Source organism: Colias eurytheme, chromosome 16 (assembly GCF_061535395.1).
Source record: "Colias eurytheme isolate Ceu_HAF_F1 chromosome 16, ilColEury1 Martin Lab GWU primary, whole genome shotgun sequence".
NCBI lineage: Eukaryota > Metazoa > Arthropoda > Insecta > Lepidoptera > Pieridae > Colias > Colias eurytheme.
Genome location: NC_142995.1, coordinates 8,650,062 through 8,671,161, shown reverse-complemented (window position 1 = coordinate 8,671,161; position 21,100 = coordinate 8,650,062). Strand labels below are relative to the sequence as shown.

The 21,100-nt window shown below is 31.8% G+C and overlaps 2 protein-coding genes across 2 annotated transcripts in view; one reads left to right on the top strand and one right to left on the bottom strand.

Moving 5' to 3' along the window:
• Positions 1 to 11,416, bottom strand: part of LOC149901976 (synaptic vesicle glycoprotein 2B-like) — a 44,379-nt gene extending 32,963 nt beyond the window's left edge. The window contains exon 1 of the mRNA XM_090110920.1: positions 11,305 to 11,416. Coding sequence (XP_089967046.1) covers positions 11,305 to 11,341 — 37 coding nt within the window. The 5' untranslated portion in view covers positions 11,342 to 11,416. The remainder of the gene's footprint in view (positions 1 to 11,304) is intronic.
• Positions 1 to 21,100, top strand: part of LOC149901973 (zwei Ig domain protein zig-8-like) — a 298,586-nt gene that overhangs the window by 147,021 nt on the left and 130,465 nt on the right. The gene's annotated exons all lie outside the window — the stretch shown is intronic.

Genomic DNA, 21,100 nt, shown 5'->3' with positions numbered 1-21,100 from the left:
GCGACCTTGAAATTTTACTCTCAACACGCCTAAAGAAATTTCACATCAAAAGATAGAACAAATGGCACTAGAAAAGTGAGCACATTTTATATTTGAATTCAAAAAGAGAACAAATGGTGGCACTAAAAAGTGAGTTTTATTTTTGAAAATATAAGTCTAAAATGCATCATCCATAAAAAGTTACAATACTAAGTTAATGTATTCTGCGGTATAAATTATATCAGTTTTCCTTAAAAAGACAAGGAATATGCCATAATAATATCTATATTTTATCTTCAGCAAATATGCTCTCGCTACTGTGTTGTATATAATTTAATCTAATATCAAACATAAATATAATCACACCTCTTTCGTATGTTTAAATATTGTATAATAATTATGTAAACATGTATAGATAAGTATAAAGAATGTGTACTATATGTTTTTGTATTTTAGTACAAAGGTGAATATAGTAAATACGACAGAAGTTAAAGCGGGTCTTTATTATAATATAACTAGATTTCCGCCCGCGGCTTCGCCCGCATTTTCAAAGGAAAACCCGCATAGTTCCCGTTCCCGTGGGATTTCCGGGATAAAACCTATCCTATGTGTTAATCCAAGTTACCCTCTATATGTGTGCTAAATTTCATTGTAATCGGTTCAGTAGTTTTTACGTGAAAGAGTAACAAACATCCATACATCCATACAAACTTTCGCCTTTATAATAGTATTAGTATAATATAATAAAGCCACTTTCTAATATTAAAGTATTATTATTACTCTAATATTAGAACTGATACTATAACATAATGTTAGAAATATTTAAACTCGAACTCAAACATTTATTTATTCAATTAGACTTCTTTTAAAAGCACTTTTGAATCGTCATTACCACAGGTCATTACATATTTTTAACATTTACCGCTATTCGCAAAGCAGTATCTATGGAGAAGAACCGGCAAGAAACTCCATAGTTGCTCTTTTAAATCATCTCAGTATTACAATTTATTTTACAAAATATGTAACTGTTTAAATTATTATCATAATATCCATACTAATATTACAACGGGTCACCATGAAATTTGACTTTGATTGCAAAGCATTAAATTTGGTAGTTTAGGTCGTAATTAGACGGAAAAAAAATATATGGCATGAAAAACTTTGCTTTTGTGCTTAGAAGACTGATTGAACGAAATTTTTAAAAATCTCGGATTTTAATTTTTGATTGAAAATAAAACTATTGAAATAAAAATGTTTATTATTTTTATTAAGTTTTACTATCAAATTAGCTTACAGAAAAGTGGGAAATAACTTAAAAGTGCACACTTTTAATTTTTCTTTTATGTTCATAGCTACTTTCTCTCAATAAACCCCAAATATAGTCGCCCATCATGTTTTCATTGAATTGGCCTTGATAGCGTTGTTCAAAATTTATGATGTCCTGATGGAAACGTTCTCCTTGCTCTTCGGAATAGGCTCCCATATTGTTTTTAAATTTATCCAAATGAGCATGCAGCATATGTACTTTTAATGACATCCTGCAGCCCATGGCCTTAAAATTTGTAATTTGCCTTACCTTCCAAACACCTTTTACAATAACTACAAGCAACATGTGGAGCCCATGGCTTATGTTGATTCCGTACAGGACAGTCAAAATATGCTTCATAGGCTTCACAGAGAACATGAGATGTCTTTAGTTCATATTTCACGTCTCGAACTTTAATAAATTGACCACATATAAAACAAAATGCATCAGCATCGTATTTGCACTTTCGTGACGACATTTTAAGTTATTCTGGGCTTGTAAATAACACCTGATGGTTGTTTATCACTCGGGTGCCATCTAGCGGCACATTGTAAACGTTAACACCCCACTCTCACCGCGTGGTCTTTTTAAAAATATTAAAATCAATTAAAATTTATGAAAAAATTGAAAAATGAGTATTATTATTATAACTATCACAAAAGCAAACTTTATACCGAAAAAAGGTATTTTCTTTTCGTTTTTGTGCATAACTAACTGGAAAATAATAGTATAAACTTTAGGACAAAGAACGAAAATTTTTTTGTCGAGTCGTGTTATAAATGCGAAAGTAACTCTGTCTGTCTGTCTGTTACTCAATCACGCCTAAACTACTGAACCAATTTTCATGAAATTTGGTATGGAGATATTTTGATACCCGAGGAAGGACATAGGCTACTTTTTATCTCGGGAAAATGACGCAATCCCGGAAATCCCACGGGAACGGGAACTATGCGGGATTTTCTTTGACTGCGCGGGCGAAGCCGCGGGCGGAAACCTAGTGCCAAATAATTAATATTTATTGTAAGTACTAAATTAATAGGCTACGTAGCGTAACTTATAATGTACTACTACTACCTTCTACTACTTACTACCTTTTAAAGTACTACACTACTACACTACCTTTTTAAGTTAGTAATACATATTATAAACTAACTGCATCATTATTAAAAAAAGCAATCAAAACACATATACACAACAATAGAAAATAATATAGAAAATAAAAAATATACATAACTATTAGCATTGTTTGACAATGCAGTCCTGAAAAAGGATACCTCGCTCGTGTTGTGATTTTTCATTATATGCGATGAAAAGGCTGTATCTAAAATTAGTGCAGAGTTGGCAAGCACATGTGTTATTTGTATACTATTTATAGTACTATACTATACTATGTATACTATTTAGTATATACAATAGACTGTATATTTATGGTCTTGTAGTTATTTTTAATTATATTTTAATGATAAGGACGAAAATGTTAGAGTTGTGCATGGGAAGGTGAAAAAGCATACGGTGACCCATCACGATTCGATTGATACTTCCGCTAATCAAGTTTAAGACTTATAAGACTCAGTAGGTACCTCGTTTAAAATAACAATTTTGATTTTTACGACAAAATAATTGGTTCAATTTGCAGGCATTAGAAGATTTTTACAACTCTCTTGATTATTACCATAATAATATAATGTTATTCAGTATAACCACTTATTTTACGGACGGAAACGTATTAAAATTTTCAGCTATTGCTTTGGTGCAAATCTCTACATGTTTGAACGAAAATTTCACCAACTCAAACCTACATAACACATCCAATTAAATTCCACATACGTCCAATCCAGCCGAAAATTCCTCCAATAAACTTATTCCATATAAAAATCTGGACAAAACCGCACTCGAAGGCCGATTCCACGGACCACAATTTTTCCCATCCACTAAATCTATAAAACTTAGTTTACACTGCGATAACGGGTTTTTCCACACAATTGCCAAATAAAGAACGCTCGGCTCTAAGCAATTCTCGTTCAGAGCTATCGACGATTATTTTCACAACGAAAAAACTGGATTTTGAGAGCCATAGAATGGCTACCCGGAGTTTTTTGCTGTACAAAAAAAGAGGAGTTTCTCTCTGTTGCACGCTTCGGGATTTATTTAAAGACGAGTGACCGCATGCTGATTCCAGGACACAATTAGACTGGGTAAATAAACACTTGAAATAAAGGATTTTTTAAATTATTTAAACCTGGCTTATGCCTTGCTTATGCATAGCAATGAGATGAGAGTTGTGCCAGTTATTTTTAATTTGGTGAAAGCGTGCTTTTTAGAGATTATTTAACTGGTAGTTTTGGTGTATAAGCTGTTTGCAAATTAAAAATGGTTTTTTCGGTAATGATATAAGTAACGTTAGTATTGTTATGAGGAAATTGTTTCACCGTCTATTGTCTAAACAATACTTTTCTAAATCATTGGTTTTACTACTATTGTAAGAATTAGGTAAATAATATTCAATCAATTTGATGATGAGCTTAATTCCCTTAAATGTAACGAAGGAACCATAAATTCTATTGTATACTATTTTTTGTGAGAATTTGTAACAATAAGAAGATATAAATGGATATAAATGGCTAATGAAACTTGGCCCTTGTCTCGTCTGACTTAAGTTTATTTACATTATTATTTTATTTTATTTAATAACTAGCTTTCCGCCCACGGCTTCGCCCGCTTTGTCTAAAACATAATAAATTATATACTAAAACCTTCCTATTGAATCACTCTATCTATTAAAAAAATCGCATCAAAATCCGTTGCATAGTTTGAAGATTTAAGCATACATAGGGACATAGGGACAGAGAAAGCGATTTTGTTTTATACTGTGTAGTGATAAGATGAAATTAACAATTAACATTAGCAGAGCTATAAAAAGACGTACCTACAATTATTAATTTCGCACGTATAATATTCTAAAATAACTCATGTTAGCCAATTATTCAAATATATTCAGCGGTCTTATTGAAACACTTATGAATGAGCCAATTTACAATTTAAATTATCTCATAGAGAATACAATTTGGAACTAATTGATGGAGTTAGATGAAATTGTATTATTTATTTAATATTATAAAAGGTAATTAATTGTTTTCTCATTTTGATTGTATTTTTTGTTTTTGTTTTATCAGCACAAAAACTAATTAACACAGGATTGTACAGTGGTTTGGAGACAGGCTTTCATCACAACTTTTATAAAGTTGGATATGAATGTAAACAATAATACTTCATTATACTTAATTTTTAGAGATGTCCCGACTAGTCGGTAAAGCCGACTATCCGGCCACTATTGTAGTCGTCGATTAGTCAGCGACTAATCGGCAAAGAGCGCCGACTATTCGGCTTTTTACGTATGTATTTCTCAATGAAAAATAACTAACAAAATTAGTTTCTATCCTAATTAACATACAAAACAACACAATATCTTCTTATCTTCATTGAACATTTATAAGTATTTCTTATTATTTAAATAAAAAGTAGATTTTTAAAATTAACAAACTCAGTTGTATTAAAGCAAGAAAATATTTTTTTACACTAAAACACCGCTGTCGACCTAGTCGGTCATATTACAACCGACTAATCGGCTAGTCGGCTAGTCGGCGAAAGTCATAATCGGCACATCACTATTAATTTTTATTGAATAAAATCCTTATACATATTATAATATCATGTAAGATTTCTGCCACACAACACAATAAGAATCTTCGTCGAAATGTCTTCTCTTTTGGGTTAAATATTGTAATATTTCTTAATAACTATTTCCATTTATTCAAGAACCAATTGAACTACATGTTTATAGTTTAATTACAATTTCGATGTAAAAAGCTTTGCAATCCATACTAATATTATAAATATATCGACGATGAAGTGTCAATATATATGCTAACTACAAAAACTACATTTTTCAGTAGATAAAAAAAACGTTTTATTTCTTTTTCGTTACCGTTTTTAATTATTATTTTAGCTTACGTTCATTATCAAAGGATATAAGATATCATGGAATCATTTATGAAATGTAACTTCACAGCTTTTTAAAAAAAACATGCAGATATTAGATATTGCTTGTAATTGTATTTAAACAGGAAGCCGTATTTTTTAGATACAATTTATTTTTTTTATTATTTATTGGAATTATTCTTACAAATTATTACAATAACTTAAGTCTAAGTCCCACAAAACTGCACATGCAGTTTGACTGTGGGATCAAGCCTATAACTAAATATATTATATAAAATATCTATATATCTATCTATAACTAAATATATTATATCATATTATTATCTGTTATAAAATATAATATTAAGTGAATAGGTATATCTATTTATGAGCTTGTGTTTTAGCATTCTATTGACTGAAGAAGGTGTTTCCTTAATAATCTTTACTTAGAAGAAATTGTTCTAAAGATTACAACATTTTTTTATTTTAATATTAGGTTTTTATATCAATACTATAGTAAAATTTTGATTTAAAATCCTGTCACTACACGTGATTATGCTCGAAGATAGTGGTTTTAATATAAAACATTATTTCAATTTGTTCAACTTCATATGGACGAGATTTTCTTGCTGCTTTGGTTATAGTGGCATAATCACTTGGAACGTACGTTCAAGTCAAGAAATATAAGATACTACGTGAACACACGTCAGAGCACAACAGCGTCGAAGATTTACTCATCTTCACGGACGGGTCCAAGACTAAAAATGGCACGGGTGCTGGGGTCTTCTCTGAGGACCTAAACATTAACATCTCGCACCCCTTGGGACCCTGTAATACAGTATTTCAGGCTGAATGCCTAGGACTTCTACTTGCAGCTTTAGCCATAATCAAAAGGAATGTAAAAACTTTTCGATTCGGATCCTATCATATGCAAAGTATAGGATAGCAAAGCAGCACTCATGGCAATCAAAAGCCATGAAATCACTTCAGGGTTAATTCTAGTGTCACCTAACTAGGGTAGGTATGTGATCTGGGAAAGTCCCTAGTACTACAATGAATAAAAGGACACAGTAACTCATGAGGAAACGATGCTGCTGACATATTAGCCAGAAGGGCATCTGAAACACCGGTCATGGGACCTTTTCCAATTATACCGCTACCTGCAAGCTGGATCCGGCTGATGATTACCCAGCTCACTAGCACTGCACAAAAAGCAGAATGTTCAAGCAGATCTGACTGCAAGCATGCCAGAGAAGCCCTACCAAACATTGACTCTAGACTTGCACGTCCGATTCTCAACCTACGCAGAGTGCAACTACGTGTAATAACAGGGACCCTCACAGGGTACGGCTCCTTCAACAAACATCTCTTTAGGGATCACAGACAGTCCGCTATGCAGAGCATGCATGGCGTCCGAGGAAACGGCAGCCCACGTCATCATAGAATGTACGGGGGTTGCGGAGTACAGGGCAAGACACCTGGGGTCTCCCTGAAGCCTTCGGCAGCCCTCACAAGCTGCTTGGCTTCATGTGCTCGGGTGGTTTCAGTTTTAGCTGGTTTCCCCCACCTCCCTCTCACACGCAAAATAGGCGCTTGACCTCGAGTTGCGGAGAAATGCCCGTATATTATTATAAGTTGGCGTTCAATGGTGCTATGAACTGAATCGCATTCCATTTGCGTGTGACTGGGTTCTAAAAACTTTTGAGTTATAGTAATAATATTATACTTTTTACTAAAATATAATAGTGCGTTAGACATAACTGCGTTGCGATTTTGGTAAGTGCATCCGTCAGAAAATATAATAATAGGCAGCTGTTGGCTAACAGTGCTAACACAATGCTTTTCCAGGTAATTAATTACAAACGAAACAAAAGTGCTAGACGTCAGGTCAGCAGCTGTTTCGTCAAACCTACAACAAAATGCTTAGTAATTTAATTGACTCTACGAACAATTTGTTGGTATCTTTACGCGCATAATGCGATGGTAGTTTTGGAAAAGCACCAAGAAACTCATCAAGAATGGCAATTTTTCCATGGTTTGTTGAGTTTGATGGAGAAGCACGTGGTAGAATACTTTCTTCTTGGTTTGAAAGCATGCCAAACTCTTAACCCAGGAATAAACTGTAAATGAGCCCAAGGAAAGCGTGCTTAAAAACATAGAGCTGACGCTTCAGGGTGTAGTTAGAATATATTGCCAGCAAAAATGACGCAACTTTTGTTATAAGGTATTGCAACACTTTAATATTTGCTCAAATTGACTGTTTACAGAGAAATGACCTTTATGGGCCTATGTATTACTCTATTTTAAGTACGAAAATGCTATAAAACGAAAATCGCTAAAATGTTAGTTAGGAGGTATTGATACTTCATCGTCGATATATGCGAAAGTAACTCTGTCTGTCTGTCTGTTACTCAATCACGCCTTAACTACTGAACCAATTTGCATGAAATTTGGTATAGAGATATTTTGATACCCGAGAAAGGACATAGGATAGGTTTTATCCCGGAAATCCTACGGGAACGTGTTTTTCTTTGAAAACGCGGGCGAAGCCGCGGGCGGAAAGCTAGTTCATTATAATATTTTTATATCTGTTTGACTAGTTCGAGTCATTATTTTGACAGCTCAATATAACGCAATTATTAAAAAAGAAAGCACGAAATTTAGTGAAAATAATTTAAAACAAACAAAACGGTTGAACGCAATTAAATTTATTCAATTCGCACTACTATTTAATATTTGCTGCAAAAATAAAGGTCGGAAATAGCTTTATGATTTATTTCGCTTAAACAATGCAATTTAGATTTCCAAACGATTTAAAATACGAACTATTTTTCCTAAAATTTTCATGTTTATTTTTGTACAGTACTATTAATATACTATACTTAAAAATAGTACATATACTCAAAAATAGTATTTACTATTTTTACTAAAGCATTTTCAATTAACTTAAGACAGCCACAACTAAAGGATGCCTTCCTAAGTCTAATTAAAATTACAGCATAACACTCTTTATCACGAATCTATTAAAATTTCCTGGCTTTCCTTTACGTATTTTAGGTATATTGTTCCTTACATATCGTTTCTAAGTCTAATTAAAATAACATCCTATCATTTTTAAAACAAGAATACATTGTCAATTCCTGGCTTTTCTTACCTTCTACATAATATCGTTCTACTGAGCTGTTTCCATATTACAATAACGATTTGCCCAAAGTATGTTTAAGTTCAGTGGAATACTCCAGGACTTAGAAATAAACTCGTATGATATTTGAAACAAGCTTATATGAAAGATTACGGATTTTACCTGCATCGCCTATCTATCAGTTATATATGAAATCATAAGAACTATTAGATATTTGATAAAAAAAATATATACATTTTTAATTGTATAATACTGCCCACCATACACTAAAGTGCAGTAACAGCAAAATCACGATTTCGAGTAAAACGCATTTAAAGTTAAGAATTGATTTTAAAAAATCAACAGAATGATAAGCAAAAAAATTTGAATGCAGAAAGGTTGTAAAGGCATAGGTTCACACGTTAAAGCAATAAAAAAAAATATATCTTAATAACTGAATTTATTATGGCCATTTATTCTTTTTGGTGCCTATTACTGCATAGCCTTTTTTGTAAAAAATACCATTTTAAACTTAGTAAAATGCAGCAAAAAGCCCTATTACTGCGTTTGGATCAGTTATTTTGTCAAGAAACCCAACTAACATGCAGTAAGGTCAAAAAAATACTGCATTTTAGTTAGTTTTTTAAGAAAAAAGTGTTCAATTTACTAGTGCAGTAAGAAAAATAGCTAGTTCACAGTTGCAGTATTTAAAACATTAACTGCACTTTAGCTAGGAATAATCATATCTGTGTCATTATGCTATCCAAACTAATCTGCAGTAATGCTGTATTTTACTGCGTGTTAGTCAGTTTATAATGATAAAAGAATGTTAAGTATTCACAACTAAAATGCGACAAGCTTTGATTTTACTGCATTTTAGTTGGGAGTTCGTGACAATAAATTGTATTTTCTTAATTTGCAGTAAAAATAGCTTGTATGGCGGTAAATTTTACTGCGTATTAATTTTTTTTTTAATTTTTTTCCAGAAATATAAAACTATCTAAAGAACTGTAAAATTATATTGCTTACTGCATTTTAGTTATGAAACCTTAAAATTTAATCTGCAGTATAATTTATACTGTATTTTAGTTGGGAAATCACGCCAAATTGTTAATTTTTTTCGTTTGCAGTAAGTGAAAACTGTTAAATAAAAACCATTCTTATAGTCTTAGAAATAAGTAAGTTAATTCAATAGAAAGCTTAAGAAACCCGCTTTCAGAATCACTAATAAAACGAAAAATCACAAAAGGGCTGTTACTGCTCTTTAGTCTCTGGTGGGCAGAATAGGGAAGCGCTTGACCACGATCTCGCCTGATGGTAAGCTGAGATGTGGCCTAAGATAGAGCTTCCTAGAAGGAAGGTTTTTGGGAATGTAGTCTAGGAAAGTCGAACCTACACGGAGATAAATTTACTTTTTTGTAATCTCCACTTAGAATACGTACAGTACATATTTTAGTTGTAATTTTAAAAACTTGCAAATTGCTGTTTTAAAAGATTTATAATGTTACTAGCGGTCCGCCCCGGCTTCGCCCGTGGTACATATGAAAAATAGATGTTGGCCGATTCTCAGACTTACCCGATATGCACAGAAAATTTCATGAGAATCGGTCCACCCGTTTCGGAGGAGTATACAGACTAACATTGTGACACGAGAATTTTATATATAAGATGTTATATGTATCGTATTAGGTAATAGAAGGTAATTATAATGAGATCAATAGGTATTTTTCGTTGATTTAATACACTCGTTATTTTATGAATTTGTGACTGAAAAGCATGTTTATTAAAAAATCTTTCCTATTTTTTTTTTCACCTAACCGAATAAATTGAGAATTCGTTTTATCTTAACTGTATTTCACAAGCGGTTACCGAAAATGTCACATCTCGAATATCCTTTGTTCTTTCCTTTTAAGGCTTTTACATGCGCTAATAACCTTGACCATACTTGACGGATCTCAAACCTCTCCCGCTGCACCTTCTTTTTTCCTCGCATTTTGTATTTAAAAAGATACTAATCAGTGAAACAAAATATCCTCGTCAGGGACTGTTGTGTAACTGATAATTTATTAAACATAAAATTTTCAGAGCTCTAAGTCAGCAGGTTACGAAGTTTATAGAGTATTTGCGGAAAAATCGATGACCACGGCACATTTTTTTTCTAGAAATCTATTAATTTTGGAAAAAAGTCCTCGCGAGCAATTAAAGATCAAAGACCATCCTATTTTATATATTTTTTTCGGTATTGTGCTTTATGTTGTACCAGACTTTATAGAGGTTGAACATAGTCGAAATTGCCGGGTAGCGCCTTAAGTTCTTTTGTAATTACGTTAGTCTTCCCGAAGCCAAATAAGGATAAAATATTGTGTAGCAAATTTTCTAAACAAAAAATAATGATTGTTTTGAAAAAATACTTAAAGCCATCACAAAGATCTTGTCCTAACAGCTAAAATTAAAAGACATAGGATTTCATTATATTAAGGAAATAAATATATATGATAACATTATCCTACTAATATTATAAATGCGAAAGTTTGTGAGGATGTGTGTGCGATTACAATGAAATTAAGCACACATATTATTATAGAGGATAACTTGGATTAACACATGGGATAGGTTTTATCCCGGATATCCCACGGGAACGGGAACTATGCGGGTTTTCCTTTGAAAACGCGGGTGGAGCCGCGGGCGGAAAGCTAGTTCATTTATATATTTCAAAGCATAAGTCATAAGTGTGTTGTAGAAATGGCACAGGTGATCATCGCGAATAGTAACAAAATGGCTTATTAATTTATCTTATAAAGTCACTATGTCAATGATATACCAATAAAAGGCACTTTTTTACGTGTATGCAAATAAGCACTTTAATACTCTTGTAATAAGAACTAATATTACCTATGTAATACAAATGAATTGTACTCACCACTCTCGGCTAAGGATGGCAAATCAACTTCACTCATGTTTTCTTCAAATTTTCAACAACTTGTAATAAAAATTAAAACAATTATTTCCCATATTTCTCTCGCTAATTACTTCGTGCAATACACAGCTGGACTGTTAATTACGATTTTATATAAACTAATTATTATCTTGGCTTGTAGCCTTGATAGCGTCGTCCAATATAGGTTGACCCGCAAAATCGACTTTTTTTTCGAGACATCGTTAAATGTTATGTTTGGATGGGTCTTGTTATTCTGGTCGTTCCAGCTTATGAAACAAAACATTGATATTTATTTAGCGCAAATATTATAGCGAATACTGATGTTTGATTTCAAAGGTGTAAAGAGATATGTGACGCAGGAATAATTATGAAATTGTCTCTATATTTAATTAATATCTGATGATGTGTTATATTTGTTCCTACTGTAAGGACTCCTCCTAGAAGGCTACCGGCCATAATCCACCAAAATGCAAGTCACTATAATATTAAAGCTAATGTTTTTACCTTGAGATTTGATCAAGTAAGTATGTACTGATTCATACGTATACCTATATTTTATTTTATAATAGGAAAGTATGAAAAGTTACGCAAAAACTATCCATGTTACTAAAATAAAACTATACTTAACTGTAAATTAGATACCTACAGGGAAATAAGCTTTAACTATATTTTATAAATTTTATTTACCTATTATTCCAGAAACATTTAAATTAATACGAGATTTTACTATATGAATACTAGCTTTCCGCCCGCGGCTTCGCCCGCGTTTTGAATGAAAAACCCGCAAAGTTCCCGTTCCCGTGGGATTTCCGGGATTGCGTTATTTTCCCGGGATTAAAAGTAGCCTATGTCCTTTCTCGGGTATCAAAATATCTCCATACCAAATTTTATTAAAATTGGTTCAGTAGTTTAGGCGTGATTGAGTAACAGACAGACAGACAGAGTTACTTTCGCATTTATAATATTAGTATGGATAATGACGTCATAATATCACTTATTAATTTATTGACTTAGCAGTTTCGTATTAATTGAATAGTCCTGTAAAGTCTTGAAGCTTAGCCGTTTCCCAAAGGATTGGAATTATAATTTAAGTTGATGCTGAGCGTCTGCATAAGGCTTTAACTAGATTCCCTGAGGCGTTATGTATCACGAATAGCCAGGGTTATAGTTAAGTTTCTCCTCTATATCAAATTTAGGAGCTAATGCCACCTGCAAACCAATTTAACTTTTGAGTGGGTTTGAATCGTATTTTATGTTATATGTTTTTCTTATTACTTACTGGAAGCACTTATGTGAACGTTGTTCTGTCTTACTCCTATTATTTTGGGGTATATAAAATAGATGTTAATGGACACAAAATTTCAAGAGAATCGGTCAATCCGTTTCGGAAGATTATGGTAACTAACATTGTGACACAAGAATTTCATATAATTTATAGATTTGTATGTATCTTTCCTCCTCTCTTTTAAGTGGCTTCATAAAATTGAAAAATTGAAATAATTTAGTACTCTTTCATGTACATAACTCATAACTTTTTGGTATGATACAATGAACAAACAAAGTGGTACTTTGACAAACATTAAACGATCACTTTGTACGATTTTTTTTCAATAGGTTTTCGAGCTTTTAAAGGGATAATAGATTTTAAAGTGTACAAAAATGTTTTTTTTAAAGAAAATTTTGTATGAAAAACTTAAATTTAATTTCAGTTCGATTCCTCTTTTTTGGATATCGTATGAGGTATTAAAAATCCTTTGACTTATTCTGAATAGTGAGCAATCATTTTGTATTTTTCAAAATACCCAATCTCACTATAGTTGGAGACAAAAAATTTAAAAAATCGTGATAAAATATAGCTGAAGCATGGAGAGTATAAATTTTGGATTAAAGTGAGATAAAAGCCTTTAAAATTCCTCTTTATTTTTGTGAATATTTTGTGAAATATGCTTCAGAGAGATCATAAATAGAATGTCAGTCACATTCTAAGCTATTAAATACGAGGTGAAATATTCGGCTCAAATTTAACGGTAAAAAATATGCAATGAAAATTTGATATTTAGTTTAATTAGCATTTAAGGGCTATAATTGAAAATATTGAATAATATGTATTACAGAACGTATACGTGTGATGGGATGACTGTTTCAAAAACACGATTGGAAAAATTTTGCTTGTTAAAAAAATCCTGAAGTTACCTCTTAAATATCATATTATAAATGCTCATTACAACCATATTTTACTATAATAATTCGTATAAAATCACAAATACATAGCATATATACTTCTCGATTTCGTGACTGTTTTAGATTTAGATATTTCACTGAACTACTTTTGTTCTACAACTTTGCTGAATTCGTAAAAAAATGGACTTTGTAAGGAAACTTCGCTAATCAGCTGACTGATTTCCATACAAAGTCCAAATTTTTTCAACGAATTCAGCAAAGTTGTAGAACAAAACTTGTTCAGTTTCATGAGAAGAAGCTCCTGTCAAAATGCGTCTGACGTCTTACCAGTCACCCACTGCCCACCATACACTAAAGTGCAGTAACAGCAAAATCACGATTTCGAGTAAAACGCATTTAAAGTTAAGAATTGATTTTAAAAAATCAACAGAATGATAAGCAAAAAAATTTGAATGCAGAAAGGTTGTAAAGGCATAGGATCACACGTTAAAGCAATAAAAAAAAATATATCTTAATAACTGAATTTATTATGGCCATTTATTCTTTTTGGTGCCTTATTACTGCATAGCCTTTTTTGTAAAAAATACCATTTTAAACTTAGTAAAATGCAGCAAAAAGCCCTATTACTGCGTTTGGATCAGTTATTTTGTCAAGAAACCCAACTAACATGCAGTAAGGTCAAAAAAATACTGCATTTTAGTTAGTTTTTTAAGAAAAAAGTGTTCAATTTACTAGTGCAGTAAGAAAAATAGCTAGTTCACAGTTGCAGTATTTAAAACATTAACTGCACTTTAGCTAGGAATAATCATATCTGTGTCATTATGCTATCCAAACTAATCTGCAGTAATGCTGTATTTTACTGCGTGTTAGTCAGTTTATAATGATAAAAGAATGTTAAGTATTCACAACTAAAATGCGACAAGCTTTGATTTTACTGCATTTTAGTTGGGAGTTCGTGACAATAAATTGTATTTTCTTAATTTGCAGTAAAAATAGCTTGTATGGCGGTAAATTTTACTGCGTATTAATTTTTTTTTTAATTTTTTTCCAGAAATATAAAACTATCTAAAGAACTGTAAAATTATATTGCTTACTGCATTTTAGTTATGAAACCTTAAAATTTAATCTGCAGTATAATTTATACTGTATTTTAGTTGGGAAATCACGCCAAATTGTTAATTTTTTTCGTTTGCAGTAAGTGAAAACTGTTAAATAAAAACCATTCTTATAGTCTTAGAAATAAGTAAGTTAATTCAATAGAAAGCTTAAGAAACCCGCTTTCAGAATCACTAATAAAACGAAAAATCACAAAAGGGCTGTTACTGCTCTTTAGTCTCAGGTGGGCAGCCCAGCTGTATACATTTTTACTTTACAATCAATATAACTATAGTTTGAAATACAACAATGCTTTTCAATCCCTGTGACAAAGCGAAGGCTTTTCCACTTTCATTAAATTAAGCAACCAATAACTCTTTCTTAATTCAGGTTAACTAAATGTTTAAATAAAAATTTACGTGGAAGATTTAAAGTGAGCCTACCCGAGGTTGGATGTTTGCCAAAGTCGAGTTCAAATGACAGTTTTTCGGGTCAAAATAAAATGTTGAGCAAACTTCTTATTTATCGCAAAAAATATCCGGATAGAGGCTTACTTTTTGTTCAATATTTATCAAGGCTTATAGCGCTTCGGTTTCTATGATTTTTCTGCGTATTGCTGTTCTGAAATAAGCAGGTCATTGAACTTTTCGCTTGCTGAATAAAATTTCATGGAGGCGTTTTACGTTGACATATTTTAATCACGCCTCGCGCAATTTCAATGGAATATTTGGAATTCAAATTTAATATTTCTAACTAGTAATTGCTAGGTGTAGGTTCTTTCTTTCTTTCTTATACTATTTATCGTCTCTTATACTGAGATAAGCTTTAGATTATGTGCCAAGTGAAATTTAAAGAAGCACGTGCCGATTTCCATCAGGATATTGAATGTAATGTTACTTAGAAATTAAAGAATTTTTAATGCATTGAGAGCGTTTTCTCCATTGTCTTTTAACCTATTCAACAGTGCTAGAAGGGTTAGGGTATCTTTTTTTTAATCAATGGCCTGTATTAAAAATGGCTCTATTCTCACAATCTCTATCTCTTCCATATTTCATAATACCTCATTATACCATATCGATAGCCTATTCTTGCAAAAGAACATAGAACTGGACTATAAAAGATATAATATATTGAAGTAAAGATCGCTCCAATTCTCTCAGAATGGAGATGTAAGTCATAAAGTCTAGATTGCCTGCAGCTGTAGCACACGGCCAGTATTTAGGTAGCCTAGATAGATCTCTTGGAAACTTCTATAGAAACTTGTGTGCGGAAAGTATTTTCATAGCCTTAAGAAGTAATTGACGGTCATTTGGAGTACAGGAAGATTATTTTCAAATTGTTTCATCAAAATCAAAAATGTTTCATCCTTTAACAATTTGAAAATTTAAACAAGACATTCGAATATAATGGGTAAGGCTGCGTCGAATATGAGCACTTAGAAGGATTTCATATTAATTGGACACAAGAACATTTTTGCTTGCCTTGGGGAAATTCCTTTTTGTTACCGTACTTAAAATGTTACTCAGATCAGTTCACACAGGAAAGTGAAAAAAATATAATATTATAGTGATTACAAATCTTTAACTATATTTCATTTGGTCGAATAATAATAATTAAGTTATTTAGAAAGAAAGAAAGAAAGAAAGAAAGAAAGAAAGAAAGAAAATACATTTAATCACAAATACTTAATTACAATTTTTCACTTATAACTAAATACACTTTTGAGAACAATACACATTAATAAATTTTAAACCTTAAAATACAATAAATATATTCAAATATTAGTCGGTATTCGTGATTAGGTGGACTACTCAGCATTTGCCTCTCCGTGTTAGAGGAGAGGCGCCGGTTTTCAGTAGTCCCCTCGACCTGCTACGCTTGGAGCACCAGAACGGTCTTTTGTGATGTAAAATAAAAAGCTAATAAAATAAATATTTCAAATTTAAAAAAAAATAGGAGAATATAAATATATTGAAGTGTTTAAATAAAATTGTCAATACATAATATAAACTTACTTGTACATACTTGATATTTAAATATAAAGGGTTAATCCATCAGTCCTCGGAATCACAGACACAATAGAAAATCTATTGTGTCGCGCCCCGATCGGGCCTTACGGTGGTCAATGGGTTAAGGAATAGATGTAATGAAGTAATTTATACGTATAGATAAGTATAAGAGTGAATATATACATAATAAAATAAAATAGATACGGCTATACATTCAACGCTACTAGGGCTGGTTAAGAAATTCAGCAAGTATAACTTTTTTGTACTGATGTTTAAAACTGTGCAGTGTGCAGTTATTTCATGTACCTACCTACATTTTTATACATTATACAATAGGTAGTTTAAGGGCCGATTTTTCAATGCTTGGATAAAACTTATTCGTCGAATAATGTATAAAACTACCATTTTAAAAACGTATTCTAATTGCCCGTATTTGACAGTTTACGTGACATTTTAATATTATCGTGTAATACTTTATTGGACGGATAAGTTTTATCCAAGCATTGAAAAATCGGCCCTAAGATAAATGAAATTTATCCACTAGATAGTCTAGTCCGGTGGTTCTGGGAACTCTCACATAATTTAATATTAACTAATATCTATCTAATTGAATTTCAAAGAACCAGAGCTTATTTACATTGAACATTCAATACAAAATCTATACATATAATAAATCTGTAGAAGGGTCAATTCTGTACATTGAAAATATTGAAAAAATAAATAGCAGGGGGTGTTACTGGATCGATACCAAACCCAAATATGTGATTAAAAAATTGTTTGTCTGTCTGTCTGTCTGTCTGTCTGTCTGTATGTGAAGACATCACGTGAAAACTAACGGTTCGATTTCGATGAAACTTGGTATTATTATACCTTATTATCCTGGGCGTAAAATAGGATACTTTTTATCCTGGAAAAATACGTAGAAAAAAAATAATCTTAATTTTTCAGTTTTATCCATAGACGTTGTTCTGTAGAACCGCGAACACACGTTGGGTATTATTATAGGCCTAGCCGTATTTGGGTCCAATAGATATTTATAAGATGTTATTGTCAGAGTTACTCAAAATGGAGAAATAAACCATCCACGCGAAGACCGACATCCGCGCGGACGGAGTCGCGGGCGGAAGCTAGTTATTCATAAAATTCTACATAAATTAAATGTTTTGTAAAACATAAAAATGGTCTAAGACTCTAAGAAATTAAATGGTTTTCGTGAAATGGCAAGAATATTTTAGCGTGCCTTGCATTAGAGCGTTAAAAAATGACTTAACAGATTTCCTTTCTGACTCATTTGCAAAAACCTAATTCTCTAAGGATTTATTTGAAGGACTTAAAACGGAAAGAAACTAATGTACAAGCTTAATGGAGTACGAAAAGACGATGTTTTAATTAGATGAGATGTAAATAATTTGAGAACTGACTGGATTTTATGTTAATGTTTTAGAAATTATTTATAGAATTACATAGAACTACGAGCAATATTATCTACCAGGGGCCGTATTATGACCTCGTATTCCCAGTCAGTTTACGCCGTAAATTGAACTGACTAGCAATTAGATATACCTTAAACCATATTAACCATGGCTGGTTATTGCGATCTACCTATAATATGAATGTGCCAATCAGTTCAATAATTGAATAAGAATTATTCACGGCGTAAACTGACTGGGAATAAGAGGTCATAATACGGCCCCAGTTTGTCAATCGGGATTGACAAACTGGGGCCAATCGGGAACAAGTTTCCAAAAATAAACAATTAAAAATATGTCATATATAGATATTAATCTGTGTTATAAATTTGAGTGTGACCGTGTTTAATAAATTCGTTTTGGTTCGCTTTTTTCACATTACATTTTTCCCAAAGTATATTTTATCAAAACTTTTGGTATTTTCGCATTCGGCATTATCAAAATTAATAATTAATTATGTAAATATTTAGAATCACTAATGAAAGAAAGTTTTATGAAAGAACAATTATATTTTTACAGGAATTATTTGTATTAAAATAAATTATATTCTTTGGTTATTCTGTTTCCTCACGTTTTTCCTGTTTACATAAAACTTCCCTTTCATTATTTTCAGAACAAATTTCTTTTCTTACATAAAGCATCATCTTATATATAAAATTCTCGTGTCACAATGTTAGTCTGCATACTCCTCCGAAACGGGTGGACCGATTCCCATGAAATTTTCTGTGCATATCGGGTAAGTCTGAGAATCGGCCAACATCTATTTTTCATATGTACCACGGGCGAAGCCGGGGCGGACCGCTAGTTTTAATATAGATATTAATAGATTTCTTTTACACTTTTTCTATTTGTTATGTTATATTCCTAAAAAGGTTGTTAACTGCTTTCAGAATCGGTAGTAAGTGAAGTCCCATGTCCCCAAGTGGGGTAAGGGACAGATGCATTAGGTTTCCTGTTTCACTAGGAAGGGAAGGAAAAATAGGTTTTTTAATACCGGACTTCGTTAATGGCTTGTAAATATTAAAATTATATTCATAGTTATAAAGTTTTATACTAGCTGACCTCGTATCGTTCTTTACTGTGAAAATTTCATACATAAATTAACGGTAACTTTTTCCAGATTTTTCCAATAATCTAGGTATCATTTTGATTTTTGCTCTAACCTAGACTTGACTTAAACTATACGTAGCATTATTTTTTAATATAAGACGTAATCGTTATATCTACGTGTTCAATATGAAACGAAATTCGCCATGTTATAACAATCATATAATATAACAATTTGTATTACATTGTAATATGTAATTACAATATAATACAAATTTTGTAAAATCGTTGTCCAATTTAATATAACCGATGCAAAATTACAGCATTTGCATTGGCGCGAATTCCACTTTAATGTAAGTAGCTGTTTTATTGGTGACATTTGGATTCCATCCAAACATGTATTAGACTAATTTTAATGTGAAAGCTACAAGAGTTTTAGTTAATGTAGCGAATTTCTTACTATTTTACACCTAGCTTAGTATTTTGTTACGCGTTATTGTGATTTATATGTACTTAGTACAACAATCAACTTTTTTTGCACTCATGTTGATGCACTTACATATAATTATTACCACACAATGCCCAGACAATTGTTCTCTCAATTTTAATCAAATAACATCTCCACACGCACACATGCATGTGTGCACTCACATACTGTAAACGCACGCGCACGTACACACTGTTCTATTATCAAGTATTAAACCGACTTTTTAACTACGAAATATCTAACCCATTATTTCTACAATAAGAATAATAAAACAGGTATAGTAAGAAAAGTAATAGAAAAACTTCAACTCCCTAACCACAGATTTTATACTAGAAATTTCTAACTACAATTTGCACTGAAGCCAACACCGGTATTCCCGTAATTTGGCAGAGTTAGGCCAATTAGGAGTTATTTACTAATTAAGTTTCTTAGCTATTTCTCCAATTTATAGGCTTATTTACTTATAGGCTTAACCTTAATCTGTATCTCACGAACTAAATCTTATATTTGATTAGAAACATTACTTAATGTTTTTTTTTTTTGAGTAGAAAAAAAAAAATCACGAGGCGGGATTCGTACCCGTCTATCGCCTTGCCGGAATTTTATAGTTATTTATGTAACTAAATACTCCATAAGCAAAAGCAGGGTGAATTTTATTATTTCGTATCCAACACAACTGAGCGAGCATATTATGTCAGTCAGTCATTAAGTCCTTACCTTTTTATACATTTCGATTAACGAGGCTTACGTGAATATGTAATTAAAATAGACTTTTTTGATGAATACCCATTTAATTAATAAACACGAAGGGCAAACTGCGTCATAGACATTAATAATTAATAATTTGTTAATGGAGATTCAGTATAGGGACCACCTGGGACATGAGCCATGTTTGACGAAAATTGCAATATTTAACGGTGGCTATGGTTTTTAACTTTTTGAGACAGTCTTTAAATGTCATAAGCAAGCGTTATGATACATGAAAAGGGAGATGTTTGTTTTGTAAGGTTCTGGTCTCTAATGAAATAAATAGGCGATAAGGATATCAATTCCTAGTATCTAATCTGTGGCAATACATTATACGTATTTAATAGGTACGCAACGAAACGAATTCTAAATATGGTAAAAAGAGTAATTTCGTCGTACATAATATTATTAAAGCAACTGGTACAAAATATTATTAACATAAACACGTTATAAAAACATAAAATTGAATTAAGTACTTACCACGTTTTCATAGCACATCCACAGATAGAATAACACAAACATTAGGTCCCAAACTATACGCAAATTACTCATAATCAGATATCACAACGTGAAACTTTAAATGAATTAATAAACAAAGCCACCACATTCTTCCGTACAACGTTAAATAGACTCGCTCAGCACATAATTAAAAATATAACTTTGACATAACTGAATTTTCAATTGAGCTTCGCTCGCTTCTTCAACTACCCTCATTTTTTTAACTATTGTTTTATATAGGTGAA